Source organism: Amblyomma americanum, chromosome 4, assembly GCF_052857255.1.
Source record: "Amblyomma americanum isolate KBUSLIRL-KWMA chromosome 4, ASM5285725v1, whole genome shotgun sequence".
Classification (NCBI taxonomy): domain Eukaryota; kingdom Metazoa; phylum Arthropoda; class Arachnida; order Ixodida; family Ixodidae; genus Amblyomma; species Amblyomma americanum.
In genome coordinates this window covers 216160085-216177267 of record NC_135500.1, presented here as the reverse complement: position 1 = coordinate 216177267, position 17183 = coordinate 216160085, and the positions used below count along the sequence as shown (strand labels likewise).

The window sequence follows — 17183 nt, the reverse complement described above, 5'->3', positions numbered from 1 at the left end:
AGTACGTCTTCCAATAAAACACGATCTTCAAAGAAAAGCGTCTCCTTTGCTGTTCCAGGTACTGGGCAACATGGAACGCACGGAGCTAAAGCCTGTTTCACATGCTAGCGAAAACGCTAGCTAATCGTGCTGCCGCGGCGCAAAAACCTGTCTTTGAGTCGTCGAGGCAATGAGTGGCGAGGCTCCAAGTTGGAAATTTTCGCTGGGACGCGCCGCTCAATCGCTCATTCGCTTGCTTGTAAGCCAGCCTTAAGGATAAAGAAAAGCAGGGATGTGCGGTTACTGTACTTCCTTCCTGGAGTCATACTACCGGGTTAGGAAAAGTACATGGACTATGGGAGCGGATTTAAAATTTAATTTATTGAAACCTGCCATCGCAGTAGTGGCTTAATAAAACTTGTTGCCGGGTAGCTGTCGACACATACGTGAAAAAAATGCAGCGCAGAAGAGACGAGAACCGTGTGGTGTCTTCCTCCCGTGCTCGTATCTTTTTCGCTACATTTTATTCAAGTAGTGGCTTACTTGATTGGTAAACCATTACCGACACGAAGTAACCACTAGGACTAGCGTTAACCGTTAAGTATAGTATATCGCGTTTGTCGCGCATGTCATTGTCTGTCGGGAATGTCAAGCTGTCCCGCAAAAGAACTTTGAAGTCGCTTTCGTGGAGCTTGTGCTTTCCCTTACGATAGCCCAGCTTCGCGCTGACTTTCCTTAGGTGCTTGCTAGTCGCAGACATGCCAGGTTTGAGACCAAATGCATCAAGGCCACTGCGAAAAAACGACAATAAGAAAGAGAAATATGTGACAATCTTAAGACATCTGGCGACATGACTGCAGCGAAAGACGGAACTTATACGGAACTATGGCGAAAATCTTACGCTTGCGCTATTGAATAATTACGCCTCCGTGTCAGTTCTCACGTCTCAAAATAAAAGAAATAAAGTTGGAGCGTATCTAAAGAAACAAGCCCATGCTTATTTTGAATATGGACACTTTTCAGGTAAAGCAGGCATGTTTACGACAGGAAATAGGTATCAACGCTGTTTTCCCCTTTTTTGTTAGTAATTCGTAATTAAGAACTAAGGGTGTGCGTATATACGGAAATTTCGAATACCGAATCGAATATCCACGTATTCGATTATTCGAGCGAATCATATAGTGTATGTTCAAAATTATTCTAAACGAATCGAACATGCCCTCAAGTTTCGAATGCTTTTCGAATAATTGGCGTGAAGTTCGAATAACGCCTCCCGTATTTTTCTTCAACCACAATTCCAAAAACAGGGACGATGCACGCCGCGTTACCACGCCGCGATCGGTATGCGCGTAATGGAGGCCTCAGTGCCACGGTGCGGTCCATTCGTGTGGCGCTGTTCGTAATCCTCATACATGGCCTCAGAGTTTGGATGACGCCGCAGGTGCCAGGCAGGCTCAGAAGACACGGCCTTTATGCCCGACCTCGGAGGCCACGCCCGTCTCATGCACTGAGATGTGGCGCTAGTTTATTATGTCCTGTTGTCAACAGCAAAATGTACTTTTCCTATGAGCGTAACGTCACAATGAAAAAGTTAGTGCTCTGACTTCGTGTTGCGACCCCTCAAATGGAGATCAGTGCTGCGCCTTTTGACAGATACAGCTATAACTTCGAAAGCAGCGCTTCGCTGTTCCTCAAGATTGCTAATTGAATATTCGCACGAGCAGCGATATTCGTCAGGATATTCGATTCGGTTTTCAGCTAAGCTATTCGGCAGCAACGCTAGACTATTCGTATCCTATTCGGATTTGAAAAAGTATCATTCGCCCACCCTTAGTAAGAACATTGAACAGATTAAAACATATCGTAGATAATCGCTACGCAGACATGAACAATAAAAAAGAATGTAAAGAGGCATGCCCCTAGTAAAACCCTTCACTGATTATGACTTCTAAATAGATGAGCACTGCGTTTACTCTCCTACTCTCTGTTGTTTTCTAAATCGACGCGACTTTTTAGAAATAATTCAACACCACATGGCGACCAGCGCTTCGCCCGAAAATGTTAACACCAGGAAACAAGTGACGAGTTTAGTTGAAAGCCCTCTCTTTTTGTTTACAATGGTGTGTATCCAAATAGGCGCGTGTGTACGTGCGTGTGCGTGCGTGCGTGCGGGCGCGTGCTCTCACCCACATGAGAGATTAGAAGCTATCGTCTTATCATTTCCGGATGACAATTTGGTGTGAATTCGCGTCAACGAAGCAAGGTGCTAATCCCGCCGGAACAAGCGCTGCGTCAGCCTGGTTCTGCAGTGAACAGGCCACCGTCACGAAGACAAACATTTTAGGCCTCAGCGCGAGTGCTGGCGTCGCTCCGCTAATCAGACTTACTACTCTGCCGTGAGCTTGTCCAGCTGCGCGCGACTGCAAAAGAAGGAGAAAATAAAAGTGGCGAGGCTAAATTGGGCCCTGTTATTTCTCAACAGCTGTCAGAGCGGAGCAGCAGTGAATTAGGTGCTCGCATGTTTTTGCTTATGTCTTGGCTGAAACCGGTGCGCTCCAGAACGGTCGTAAACATAAAAGCTATTCTGTTCCACGTGTACAACGCAGAAGAGGCTTTCTTAGACTGCTTCTTGCCTGGAACAACCACAGCTAACACCGTCGAGAGTCAAGAATGTGGGAAAACGTTTGAGGTCACTGCGGTAACTCGCGCTGGAGGAATGCGAAAGTATTGAGGCCCCCTTCGTTTCTCTTTGCCTCTCTTTGTGTCTCTTTGTTTTACTCGTCACCTCTCTTTGCTTCACTTATCCCTTCTCCTCAGATTTACTCGATTAAGCACTGATGTAAATTCATCCAATTTCCCAATTAGCACTATTAACTCTCTTACTCAATGAAGTTAAGTTCCGTCAATTGCCTATTTTGAGTTTTCAAACTTGGCGCCACGCGTTGGTTCCGCCCACACTTCCGGTTTTTCAAATTAGGCGCCACACGTTGCCCTGGCTCCGCCCACTTTTTGGAAATTTTTGATTCTAATTAATTAACTAATCAACTTATCGACATAATTTTTTTTCGGCATCAGCCTCACATCAGCCTCTTTCGATTACAACCATTCAATTGGCGCTACCTCTTCTAAGTTCCTCACAACTGCTGCGGACACGTTTTGCAGACGCGACCTTGTAGACATAGCCTAGTTATGCTTTCGCATTAATGGGAAGTCCAGTTCAGAGGCCGGATGTCCTCCGAATTGCCAGCCGACTAAGCACGACAGTATTTTGTTAAACTACTCCTCTTCGTGTGATATTTCATCTTCATATTTTCTATCAAAATTTCTCCCGGTTGCTGCATTCCACTAGGCCGCAGTGTTAAAGACAAAATGCTTCAACGTCCCAGCCTTGTCCGTGCACGGTTATCAAAAACGTGACCACCTTACTTTTTCGGGGCGACTGCTTGTCAAGACATACTGGATTTATGAACGAGCCGCACCTCATCGGAAGCAAATGCAAAATGCTCCTCACAATGACGCCGAACTGCTCAGCCCATGCAAGTCAGCGGAGCAGTATACAGGAGCACGGGGGCATTCAAGAGCCGTTCACATTTCTTGCGCAGATGAGTGTACTCTTCCGAAGTCAATATCATTCACCGGCTGCTTGAAAAGAGGATACAGGAAATACATCGAAATTTGTCACGACGTGGGTCTGCACCATTGGAGTGCTTTGGCTCGAATGAGACTGGGCAGGTTTCACACGTGCAGTGTTGCATGCAGGTCCGGTTCTCTGAGTCTAGACGGAAAATTCTGCAAAAAATGCCACGCTTCCTGAGAGCTGAGATGGTGGCTTTTTTTTTTCCTTTAGTTACATTTGCAATTAATGGACTAGTGCTACGAGGCGCTTTAGGACGCAGAAAAGAAAAAAGGCGTATCACGTTTCAGTATACACGTGCTGCGAGCCGTGTTCTTTCAATCGACCCTGAATAAAAGCGGTGATTGTTCGCTTTTCTTGACATTAGCGACGTGTTCGGCCAGCTTCTAAAGTTCGCGCGCAGTCGCGTTATGCTGCCGTTGCCGCTGAGCGTCAAACCCGCGCTGCGCACCCGACTCTGAGGGACCCTCGCCGGCCCCCGCATCATCTAGCCCCATCCGTCAGCTGCGGCGAGTGTGGAGCCTCTGAGCTTGAGGAGGCGAAGGATGATCCTACCAGATACGAAAAGGGGCAGATGATAATTACAAGTCGCACCTTTTCCCTTTGTGTCATTCGTAGGAGTCGGCACCTGTGCTTTCACGCAATCATTATGCCACCACCCTCATAGCCCCGCCACGAGCCACAGGAGAGGTCTGTGCAGTGTCATCTGTTACTGCAGAGACGCCTCTTGATCTCTACCGAGTGCGATCTGCACATACGAATACCTTTTAAAAACGCTGTCGGCAGCCTTGCGGCGATTGTCTGCATAGTAAACGGAAGTGCAGAACAGCTGTGCGTTACACGGGTCTTGAAGACTTGTTCGGGGGAATTGTAAAGATGCTATTGCGAAATATGTGAGGATAATCAAACTTTAAAATCCGGCAGTGGTCTGGCTTCCTTCCATCGAATCCCTGATGGCACTCAAAGAATTTTAACGGTCGGCCCTACGTCCGTAATAGTGCGACTTCCGGTTTTGTATGGGGAATTGCTTATTTGATGGCATCGAAGACAGGCAGCAGTGCTGCCCAAGCAGGAAAGGGTTACAAGTGTGCTGACAATGAGCGCACAAAAGCATTTACATCGGTACAATCAACAATCGACACTAGCACACGATTCCACCCGTCAATTGTGAGCGGAAAAAAGGGATTTCTGGAACTGCTTAGTCCTCGCAAAGTACGGACGAATAACATTCGAGTGGTTAGTTCTAGATGAGCTGTATTGTCCAAGGGAAATATAAGCTTCGCGCTGCAAGCCACTTCCTTTGTGACAGATTAAATGACGCAATTTCAGTCTCGCAATATTTCGGCGCACACGAAGGGTCTCTTCGATTCAGTCGCTGCAGCATATCGAAAACAGAACAAGAGGATCGGTAGTCTGAGACAATAAATCTGGCAGCAAGTCGCTGAATTCGTTCCACGTGTGCAATATCTTTGACACAGTGCGGGTCGCACACAGCGTAAGCCTAATAAAGAACTGGGTGAACTACAATGCTGTATGCTTCCAATTTAACACCTGTCGGTGATTTTTTTTAATTTCTTCGCACAAAGCACAGCCTGTTAAATGCCGCTGTGCCGACGGTCTTCAAATGTTTACCTCATTTCAGATCACCTGTGATAGTCCCAGGTATTTGACATACGTGACTGATTGAATACGTTAGTCAGCAATGTTATATGCATGAGATAGCGGCCTTTTCTTGTTGGTTATTGTCATTGAGACTGTTTCATCGAAATTAATTGGCGTGTCGTTTCGTTCGCCCGCAAGTTTACAGAGGTTATTGTTCAATAATGTTTGACAGGAGCTGCAAATACAAAATGCTGACGTTGTAGTGGAGAGCTCCGGAATAATCTAGACCACCTTACTCTTCGTTAGGGTGCACTGACATCGCAAAGTACACGGAAAGTTTTGCATTTCGCATTGATCGAAATGCGGCCACCTCCGCCGGGTTTCGAAAACGCAACCTTTGGCTCATCAGACGAATGCCAAAGCCACTGAGTTGCGATGGCCGAGTGGTATGCGGCGACACTTTTGTGGACAATTTAGATGCAAACCGGGTAATCATCTTAACTAGTAAACTGGTTAACTAATTTTCAATAATTAAATTTCTTACTATTAGAGTTAGACACCTGGTTACAATTAGATATTTGTACCCGGTAATTAGTAACCGTCATATCAGTTTTTGGACTTTAGAAAACACGATTACCCTTGCCGCTGTGGCTGGACAAAATTTGGCTTTTTCGACTAGTTACGTGCACTGGAGGGATTGCTTTGCCTGCATTCTTTCGAAAGCGCACGTATTTTCGCATGATGCAATATAAAAGTAAATAACTGCTTATGTCTTTTTCAGGAAAAAAAGCATAGATAACCGGGCAATGTCGTAAAAGCCCGAGACAGCCTCAAAACACGTCAACGACAAGCTAAACTTAATTTAGCCACGCACTGCACCGTACCGGCGGTAAACACCCTACTTCTTACAAGGTACGCTGGGCATCACAGCGCGGAACTAATGCTCGTAGGTTGCGCGTCGCGTTCAGGATGCGTTCAGGATCGGCGTTCAGGATGCGTCGGGCAAGATTGCCTGGGTAGCACTCCTCTCGAACGACGGCGGCGCCATTCAATGACGTCACACGCATGCGCAGTAGGCTGAAGCGCAGGTGCATTGTCTGCTGGCGCCTTGCGCATGCGCAGTGCATTATCGTATACTGAGATCCCAGTTACGACATACTACACCAGCCACTAGTGTTGCCAATTAACTAACTACTAATTTACTAAATAACCAATTACCAATTAACTAATTACTAATGACTGTTCAACTGGGAGCACACTTATCTGCTTACGTGGAGGAAGGCGAAAGCATGTGTTTTGAGGAAAGGAAAGGTTTTTGAGGAAAGGGTGCAGTAGCTAGCTCTCAGATCTCGAAATCTCGATGGACACCCCGCCGCAGTGGCTCAGTGGTTAGGGCGCTCGACTACTGATCCGGAGTTCCCGGGTTCGAACCCGACCGCGGCGGCTGCGTTTTTATGGAGGAAAAACGCTAAGGCACCCGTGTGCTGTGCGATGTCAGTGCGCGTTAGAGATCCCCAGGTGGTCGAAATTATTCCGGAGCCCTCCACTACGGCACTTCTCTCTTCCATTCTTCTTTCACTCCCTCCTTTACCCTTTCCTTACGGCGCGGTTCAGGTGTCCAACAACATATGAGGCAGATACTGCGCCATTTCCTTTCCCCAAAAACCAAAAACCAAAAACCAAAACCAACCTCAACCACGTTTGACTGGCAGCTATAGTGTGACACTTTTCTGCGAACATCCCCGCTGGCTAGTCATGAGCCTATAAAGGCTTTCCTCTTAAAAACAACAATTAATTTCTCACGCTGTTCCCCATAAAGAACAGTCGCTGTCACTGGGACAGCTGAGAGCCCGTGAACCACTCAATATGACGTATTGTGCGTTCACAACCGTCTCGGTCGTAGATGAGCGAAACTATTATCGCCTACCATGTATAAACATACACAATGAAAGTGGCGTGCCACAGCGACAACTTCTGAAGAACAATTCGTTTCTTTTACGTAGACCGCCTCTTGAATACTCCGCTTTTATTGGGCGCAGAATGACGCAAATAAAGTTCCGTTGAATTCGCCAGCAGCAAAACAAGCTCCTTCGAAAACTCTAGTGAAATAAAACCCAACGCGGCACTTAAGGAAAGCTATGCGGGTTTCACAAGACGTAAGAATTCGACTGCGCGCTCCACGACGCCGGGGAGTGTCGCGGCGTCGATTCACGGTGATGAGGCAGTTGTTGAAGCCACAAAGCCCAGACAAGCAAGTCGTAGTGTTTGCATTGGCTCGTTTGGCAGAGTTTATATCGACGAATAAAACGCGGCACGGTACCGACCCGAGCCAAGCCCGAGCGTGAACCTCTCACAAAGCCGCCCGTGACGCACTAAAAAAAAAACTGTACGAAACATACGTCACGCACCCTCCCGGCACAACCTATACGGGCCTTCTCTTATAGAATAAAGCTTGTCAATGGTTCCGAAACGAAGTCTGTCTTGTGCCCGTTAAGTTACAATTCCGATGTTGTGTCGCGCAGTTGTACTAATTTTTTTGTAATCATTTTTCATTTTTTCATGTAAATATTTCTCCTGCACGTAAATACGGCGGCTTCTTTCCGGGGACGTGCCGTACGCGGCAAGAAAACGAGAACAACTTCCTTAACTTAATTTATTCCGTACACACCACTCGGCAGTTTATTTATTATTATTCTTTAAGTCCTCTTGCCATAGCGGCAAGGAAGCAGCAGCTTTAACCTTTGTGGGTTTCCATTGACACCTTCTTTCCTGGAGAGGAGGAAATATCGCCAATTCGAGACGATCACATAAACAGTTGTAGCCTTGAAGCCAGCTAAATCTGCCGTCACGCACGAAAGCGGACACTGCGAGAACACAGTTTCTCACTGCTAGACACGGTTTCTTTAGCCATGCATGTGGGGCTACAGATGTCTGCCGTCAACGGCCACTACGTATGCCGCAACGGCGTGTCGTGCCCCCTGATCAAACCACCGCGATCGTCGAAATAACGAGGCAAAAGAGGAATTAAAGCGTGGCATAATCGCCACCTACATGCGCTGCAAGCAAACCGTGGATTTTTTTCTTTATTACTATAGAGGCTGCAGTAAACCTTAACGAACGCTAAAGAAGAAATGTTACTGCTACACACAGCTGGGTTAATGTCCATACCAAGCGCTCCGTTTCCTTTCTTTAAGCGTGTCGTGTTTGTAAGCAAAGCGAACGAAGTTAATTCCAGTGCTCGCATAACATCCAGTGCTTCGTCTCAGTGCGGCTCGTCACTTGTAATTTCATAATGAAGCAAAGAAAAGCAAGTACCGATGGCGAAGTTGGGCACGAATCTGTCGTAACGATTTAGATACTGGCGTGTTACTCGAACCGTGAGACCGTTATTTTCGCTTCCTTTCTTTTTGCCGGCGTTTACAGCCGAGCCCGGATGTGTCGAACCAGGATAATTCGAATTATTGGCTCTATAGAACACACACCCAAACCCCTAGAAAAGCTCGCGCAAAATTATAGGAAATTCGTGCTGTATATCGAACTGAAATTTGGCCGGTCGTTCGATATATCGAACCCCGTGCCGCGCCCCTGCAAATGGCGTTTCTCCTAACGGCTCTCTTCGGTCACTTTCTGCGCGCGGAGACGGGTCGGCCGCGCATCCTTTAGCACCTCCTGGCAGCTGTAGCGCTGTGAAACCGCGTGACGGGGTGAACGCGGGGCGTGCTTGAGGGTGGCCTTCTATATCTTGCACTGATTTTCCACGCCAGCCCGCTGTCATGCAGCGAAGCCAGCCTAACAAACTACAGCCTAGCTGCGGCTCTCGAATGCCGTGCTTCTCTGCCGAAAGCGTTGCGCAGACCAACTGTACCTTAATTTTAATGAGTAATTATTCTACTTATAGTGTACTGGTAAAAGTATTACACATCTTATTAGAATCGTTTTAATAATTATTATAACTATTAGACTTTCAGAATTTGTCTCCACCAACGGTTACAGCTTACTATTTGTTAATGCACTTTGTAGTGTTACACAGGGTTCTGTTCTCGAACCACTACTTTTGCGTTTTGGGGTCAGTTTTGAAAGAGTGGTGCGGGGTGTCACGTAAGCTATTAAGTGCTTTTGCGTCTGCCCGCCGGCGGAAAAAGCGCCTTTCCTGACGGCGGGGCCGAATTTCGCTCCAACCGAGGTGTGCTAGCGGTCGTTCATCCTATCTGAGATGCAGTGTGATTGCTCTAATACATATTCTTACAGGAGCACCTCCCTCGTTCGTAATAAGCGAGCGTTCGTTTTAAATACAGCCATTATAAATGGCCTCGATTTTTTTTAGCTGAGTGCTTCTCTACTGCCGGCATAAGTCATCTTTAACGCTCTTAACAAAATCCAGGCAAGCTTATTTTGATTTTCATTTTGAAACACAGCCGTGCTCAGCCACCCCTCAATATAGCTTCAGACTGACTACCACCGATGTTCGCTCGCAAAAAAGAAACAATTGTGGACACCATACTTAATTGCTCTAGCTAGAACCTGGGAGATAAGTATTAGGTGAGATCGAAGAAGAATTACAAGTTTAAAAATGTCCGTAGAGTGTCTGTTACAGGTCCAATTGGACTTATTTTTGGAAATGTGGCGGAGGGTTTGAAGGCTGCTTCACTTCCGTCACCGGTTGGCCCGGTATTGCACTGCCTCCGGGATCGGCCTTGTCTTTAGCGGGTCTTTACTTTCCTGTCTTTCTATCCCATCTTTCAACTCTCCTACTATCTGCACGTGGTAGAGATTGTGGCTCTGGCTTGAGCCAGTGAGCAGGCCTGTGCACTTTCCTTTTCTTTCTTCCTGGCAACAATAGACAGACTAAAACAGCCTCGAGTTGTAACAAAGTGAAGAGTGTTACACGGCTTCACACGGCAGCATGAGGCGTACAATGCCTTGTGTGTTGAATTTCTTTTTGTTTACCGAAAACCGCCCCCAGTCAACTTACTCCGTCCATTCTGGCTCCAGGCGACTTTTTACAAAGCCGAGTCAATAAAATTCGTGAAAGGAAATTGTTCTGTTGCGCGGAGGAGGTGATAAGTTATGACAAAGTTACAAAGAAGCATCTGTTGTAAATACTTCTAGGCTGCTTTGAAAAGTGGAGAACACGTTTGAAACAGTGCATTGTTAATGGAAAGTACCTTGAAATAAAATGAATCATTAGCGTGAAAAGAAATCCAAACATTTTTTTATCAAAGCTTTGTTTCTTATGGGTTCCACCGAATGTAATCTCAGAAAGGCGCCCAACGTTTGTGATATTTGACGATGTCTTTCGATAAAATATTCTGGAATTAAATCGCATTTAATTTTAAGATTTGGATGCTACTGAAACGGGTTGACGGTGTGCCGACACTACACTGAGCAATGACTGAATTATTTCTATGCTCGCTCCTTTTCTCCCTTAAAAAGTAATAACTGCAGTTAATTTATTCACACTGTAATGATACTGCAGCTGCATTGCAAAAGAGAAAATATGGCTACAATTTTACGTCTGGTATATCAGTGATTAGGCACTACATGTAATCACGTGGTACAGCGAAATCTTTCGGTGCGTATAGTAGTTTCTTATGTGATAATTTAAACACTTTGTCACCTCAAAACTCAATTTCGCAACTGCCGATGTGGCGTATTTTTCTTCCAATAATGAGGAGCTACGCTCATTGCGGGTGTATTAAATTTAAGCCTCTTAATTAAATCTTCATTAGAAAAAGGACCATGCACTGAAGTCGGTGGAGTAAAATTTTACATTTATGTTTTTTTAAGGACAGCAACCAGCCAAATTAACGTGAAATTATGCACTTTTCTTTCCTTCTTTATTACAGAGCCTATAATTACAAAGAACTGTAATACTGAAAAGTTCGCGGACTCGAAACTTTACTTTGAGAAGGTGGTTGACTGGGATAGTTGGTGCTGAAGTTGACATCACTGGTGCGCAGAATAAAAAAGAAAGAAAGAAGACACGCACGGGCGGTTCTTCCATATGTATTTATTAGGAGGTTGTTTCTTGTAATATGTCTCTTAAAAGGAAGGGGGGGGGGGGGGGGGTCTAGGCTAGTTAAACGGAACTTAAAACTGCCATTTATTATTTTATGCGAAAGCCGCTCACTGAAAAACTGCACTGCATATTCTTGGTGAAATACCTCATCATGCGCGCGTGTATGCGTGTGCGCGTGTGTGGAGTTTAGCGTCCCGAAGCACGAGGTCCTCAACGTGCATGACGCCGCACATCACACGGGTGAGTTTTCCCTCGACCTCCCTCGAACTGCGGCCGCCGCGACTTGGATTCGGTCCTGCGACCTTGAGCTTAGCAGCAGTGTACTACAGGCGCCGAGCCGCTACGGCGGATGTATGTGCGCGTGTGTAAAAGCGGTTTGCGAATTTTAACCGCGGTTCACATGCTGCCAAATCAAGCGCAACACTGACACACCCTAGGATAGCGCAAACGCGTAGCACGATGGTCTGGTCGACTCTCGATTGCTGTACTAAAAACAGCCCAAAGCTAGGCTCGTATGCAGGTCATCGCAACATCTAACGCAACGGAGTAAAATGCATATCAGAATGGATCAGTCTGCAATCGATGTGGCATTCCGCTCGCATCTGATAATCGAACAATATCAAACGCTTTTCATAGCCCGCTTATACAGCCGTTGGTGGAAGCAATAAGTAAAAGCTTATCGAACTGCGGATATTCGTGGCGCCTTCGCGTGGTTTCGGCTGGCAAACGTCCATATATCGAAATTGGCCTCATGCACCCTTTCCGTTCGGCAAACAGCGGCTTTGGGCAGAGCCGCCTCCGGTCGCGATCGAGGTGGGTGTTTCGATCGGCCGGCGATCTTTCAACGCTGACGGTGGCCCCATAACAGAATTATCTTCCCGAGAAAGCGCTCACGCACGAAACATCAGGATGATGTCCTCGCAGACGACACCGCGTTGACCGCAAAGAACCCTGTCTGACGTCAGACGTGTGCCGACGAGGCCGGCTGCCAAAGCCAGTTTATCGTCGGCGGGAGTGAGCAAAAATAGAGCGCTTGTAGCGTTCCGAAGGAGAGCGTAATGGTCGGCGCACATCGGCATTTGCCATCTGATATCTAAATGTAAAGAATGGTCATCGCAGCACAAGGCTATGAAGCAATTTGAGAGGCTTAACTTAGCACGCACAGCGCCTGTTCGCGAACCAAAGTAACTGCGCGTGAAAAGGCGAGAATTCCCACCATATGTCTGGGAAGAATGAGGGACTATGGAGGTTTACCCATTTTCCAAAACCTATCTGCAGAACCCATATTGCAGAAATGCATACGCCTCCCTTCCTCCCTCACTCATATAGGCCCTTAGACATATGGCTGAGTTCGTTTAAACGAGTGCTTTTTCCCAATTAACCACAATTCGCTCAACGGAGGCTATAAAAAACATAAAAACGCGCCCCCTCCCCCTCCTCCCCTGTCCCTCCCCACCAATTTAAAAATTTTTTTCTTGTCCCAGATATTGACCCCGAGCTAAAGGGCAAAAAAACAAAAACGAAAAACAAAACGCTAATGTTCGTTTGCGTACGGTGTCTGTTCGACCCTGCTGCCGCGCTCCCTTATCTATCATCCTCGTCTTGGCACAAACCAAGGTGCACTCGATGGAGTGATAGTCTTTTGACCGGCAAAAAACCCGCGCGACGGTAACCGCCTGCGCAGAAAAAAAAAACGGTATTTTTCTGCCGCCTTCTCTCGTCGAGACGTTTTCAAGGGCGCGCTCAGGGTCTCATAGGAACTCTGCCCTGAAGATTTGCTGCGTGAAAGGGGTTTGCGCAAAATAAACGAAAAAAAAAACGCGCCGACGACGCGTCCCCGAAACATTCAGCCAGAGGCCATCGTCATCATCAAACGGAGAACGCGAGGTGAAAGCGTTGCGGCGATTAATTTCCTATAGTCCGCCTTCTCTTCATAGTCAGGGGCGATTGTTAAACTACGCTCTCTGAAGCTTTGCATAGCACAACTAATTTCAGTCGCGGATGCACACTCTTAGAAAAAAAGGTAGGAACCACTTTGGGGCAGTAAATGGTTATCACATATTTTACTACCCTGTTAGCAACTGCAATTAGTAACGGGAAGGTTAGTAGCAATTACTAACCCATTGAGTTAGTAATGGCTGGTGCCTGCAGTTCGTAACGGGAAGCTAGTAGTATTTGCTAAGAAAATGAAAAGAAACTTTCGCATATGCTGCTAGGTTCTTCGTACAGTTAGCTGGTGTGGCTTGTTAAATTTGTGCACACTGGAAAAATAAAAAGTAACACTGTCAACCTGACTAATTCCCGAAGGCAGTCAGAGCTACCATAGCGTGCTGGCCGTAAATCACACACTTAGGTTCCGGCTTAATGCGCATTACATGTACAAATTATGCGAGGTGATGGCATCAAACAACCTTACCGGGTGCGCACAAATGTTCAGAATGCAAAAGGAGCACAAACCAGAAAGAGTCACATACGCGCACTGCGCGTGCTCACGTAAATCTTTCTCAGTCTTATATACTCCATAAATGGGACTCAATTACGGGATAGTGGCTATTACCCGTTGATCTAAGATACCAGCGTTGATTATAAAGTTAAGATTGTAGAAACAGCTTAGTATACCTAACCGGACGCCCCTGCAGAAATGTTTAGTTATAAAACCAATTTATTCGCACGACATTCTCGGTCAGTTATATTCTCCGACTTAATTTTACGGTTAAAGGAACGGTTGCTAACTAGGTAATATCGACAATAGTTAATAAAAAGGTAGCAAGGGCTACTTTTGCTAACTGTACCTTGAGGAGGGTAGTAAATATTTTGTAAAAAGCAGTAAAACGAAGTCACAGTTAGTAACTGCTGCACTTACTACCTTTTTACTACTCTTTTAATATCGCTTTATTAACTTTTATTAAGAGTGTATCGGATTATTAACACGAATAAGCCTGGCAGTTAGTGGTCACCCAGAATATTAATTTAAAAAAGGAAACTCAGGAAAGACGCTGCAAGTATCATCTAATCCGAGGTTTCATAGTAGTGAACATAATGACCGACATGCTACGACAAGTTTGTCGTTTCTGTTGGCATCCCGTCCAGTGACGTGTTTGCTCCTCCGATGACGCAAAGCAGGTGGGGAGAACGGGCATAGAAGAAAGGAGATCGAAATGAGTAGCTATGAACTCGACATTGTCGAAATAATGAATTCCGCTCGCAGCGTCTATTACGAGTACAGGGCGCGTAATTTATCGTAAAATCTGAAGCACAGTATTTGTGAAGCTAAGTAGCTGCTGTTCACTGCAAGCAATACAAAATGTGGGGCATTTTTTTCCACTGATTTCGTTTTAAACTCATGTGCATTGACGGAGTTATAAACTCGTGAAGATAAAAAGCTTATCCTGTATGTCTCTCCGAAAAAAAGGAAAGGAACCAGGCGTTTAATGGAAACATTTCTTAGGCATGTTGTTCCGGCGGTTCGAGGAAAAAGTTGCTCAGTATTCTACTGTGCTTTGGGCCGTTTGTTTTATTTGTCGTGTCTTTGGAATCTTCGTTTTCTGTTAAAGTTCCACTGCGTGCTTCATCTGCTGCCTGAAACTTCAAAACGGAGGCTTTTCGTGTGCTTGGTGATAGAGCGCATACGTCTTCAATGAGAACCAAGCATAATGAAAAGCTCGTAAGCCGTGAAGGTTAATCCGAAGATTAAAATTGTTATGTAGTACTCAGAATTCCCCTTTGGGTCTAGTTAAATTTGTGGGGAGAATGAAAAAACATCAGGGTTCGAATTCACAAACGCAAACACGCACAAAATTCCGGGTACTGAAGCTATCGTTTAGAAGTACAATTGATCGGGTGCGTAGAAATCTGGGCGCAATTGGTACGAGCGTCTCCATATTTTACTGAAATTTTACTTGGTGGTGGGAGTCATTCTATACGGTGCGATGGGCTGATCATATAGGGTGTATACGTGACTGCATTCAGTCCTCCTTTAATTTAATAAGTAAAGGGTTCGATTCTTTTCGATCAGCCGGTTGTAAGCGCTTTAGTGTGTTTTATTAAGCATTCTTTTAAATGATTCGATTATGAACTGCTTTGCGGGCGCGATGCAGAATCATGCGCGTAATGATCAGATAAGAGTGTGCCTCCTCACTACGAATTTTCCCAGATTTTCCTACCCGCAGGCAATTTAATAAGCTTCGCACCTAGGTAGTGTCTGTGCAGGACGACATGCCGCACGACAGCGCTTAAATTTGGCCTCATCAGGTCCGCGTCACTTCGGGGATTTGGGAGGAGTGGCCGAGGAAGGCTTCCGAGAGGTTCTAGGGGACGGCTTGGCTGACGTTTCGCGAGAAGGTCCTGGCTTCTCCGAGCTTTGAGCGATACGGGAAGATGCGCCTGGAGCACTGTCTTGGGCCGCGGCCGGAGCAGTTGCTACTTTGGGGACCAAAACGGGGCTCTGAACAGAGCTCTCAGCCAGGTCCAGCACCAACTCCGAACTGCCACCGAACGTCATCTCGGCTGCAGAGCCTGGGGTAGGTGCAGAGATGTTGCTGCGCGCTCCGTTGGCGGCCGGTTCCGAGGTAGACGCGGCAGCGGGCAAGCCAACCGCGCTGATCGAACTGGCCGCTGCTGCGTCCGAACTCGCATCCCAGGCGGCTTGGCCGTCGCTGTGGAGTTCGCCAGGTTGAGGGCTCTCGGTCCGTTGCGGCCTCTCCACGTAAGGCACTAGGGCCGTAGTCGAGCAGACGGGTGAGGAACTCGACAAGGTTTGCGCCGTCCTCGCAGCAGAGTCCTCGGGCGCCGACGGCCTCGATTCCGGAGCGGCCTCGGACAACAGCGCCGCAGCCGCTGCGATCGCTGGGAGGTCCGCCGGTGAGCGTTGCGATCCGCTTCCCGAGAGGCTGTCCTGCGTCGAGTCGCGTCGCGAGGAACACGGGTGGCCGGCAGATCCCAGCTCTCTGTCCGCGTCGCGCGGTAGGTTGGTTAGGGTCGATAGGTGAGACGTGGGTGTGCCCTGAGGCGTGCTTCTGGAGTCTCTCCGCGCTGTTACGCCGTTGCCGTTGTTCCGGGAGGCGGCCCGCGCAGCGGCTGCCTCGGCTGCCCGAGCAGCAGCGATGGCTAAGACTACGGCCTCCGGGTTCGGTGCCGGCGGCATCGGGGGCGGCGGCGGAGGGTGGTTGGCAGGTGCCCCCCCGAACTGCATTCGGATGCTCACCTGAATGCCACCCGTGTAGAACCTGTAGGGTTATCAGAATCAGAATCATGTTTATTTAACATCATGACGATGTTGGGTGCGCCGACAAAAAGCCATTGGGAAGGCTTGAGGAGGCCGACGCACCCCACAAAGGCATTGCAGTGGTACACAACATGATAGCACTTCCAGAAAAAGATGAAGAAAAATAACAAATTTGGCATTAGCTGTACATTTATTCGGACTCCTTATTTAATTGATGTGGTAGAGTGTAGCTCAGCATTTGATAACCATAATTTGTTCGCATCCTAGGCACATACCATTTTGGTGTCGCTCGTGTAGAGTACTTTGGCTCTTTGCATTGTAATCCTGATAGTTTTAGCATATTGCAATTTTTGTGATTAACACTGGCTTTATACCGCTGTAGAAGTAAAGTTTCGTACAGCTGTGGCAAGCGGATGATTCGAAGTTCATTGAAAATCGGTTCGGTGTGTCCTAGTCGAGGAGCATTCATAATATTTCGAACAGCTTTCTTTTGAAGAAGATGCAAGCGGTTAATATTTGTAAAAGACGTTGGTACCTCACACCAAAAAACAATAATTTACAACAGAGGAAAACAGTGCACTCTACAACATTTCCTTGATACTCTTCGGCATGAAATATCTCAGTCGACAAGAGATGATGTGGTGGAAAAGAGATGATGTGTGTAGAACATCTCAGTGTTGCAAATTTCTGTTGGTGTCACCACACGGACGTGACGGCGTACGCAC

General features: G+C 46.9%; 1 protein-coding gene across 3 annotated transcripts in view; it reads right to left on the bottom strand.

Annotated features, from left to right (window-relative positions):
- Positions 1–14560: 14560 nt before the first annotated feature.
- The window catches only part of LOC144127586 (uncharacterized), a 20708-nt gene continuing 18085 nt past the window's right edge, over positions 14561–17183 (bottom strand). For 2 of the 3 annotated variants that reach the window (XM_077660568.1, XM_077660569.1), the window contains one exon: positions 14562–16459. In XM_077660568.1, the coding sequence (XP_077516694.1) occupies positions 15493–16459 (967 nt within the window). In that variant the 3' untranslated portion in view covers positions 14562–15492. Of the gene's footprint in view, positions 16460–17183 lie in introns of all 3 variants that reach the window. The other variant, XM_077660570.1, reaches the window with a different exon arrangement.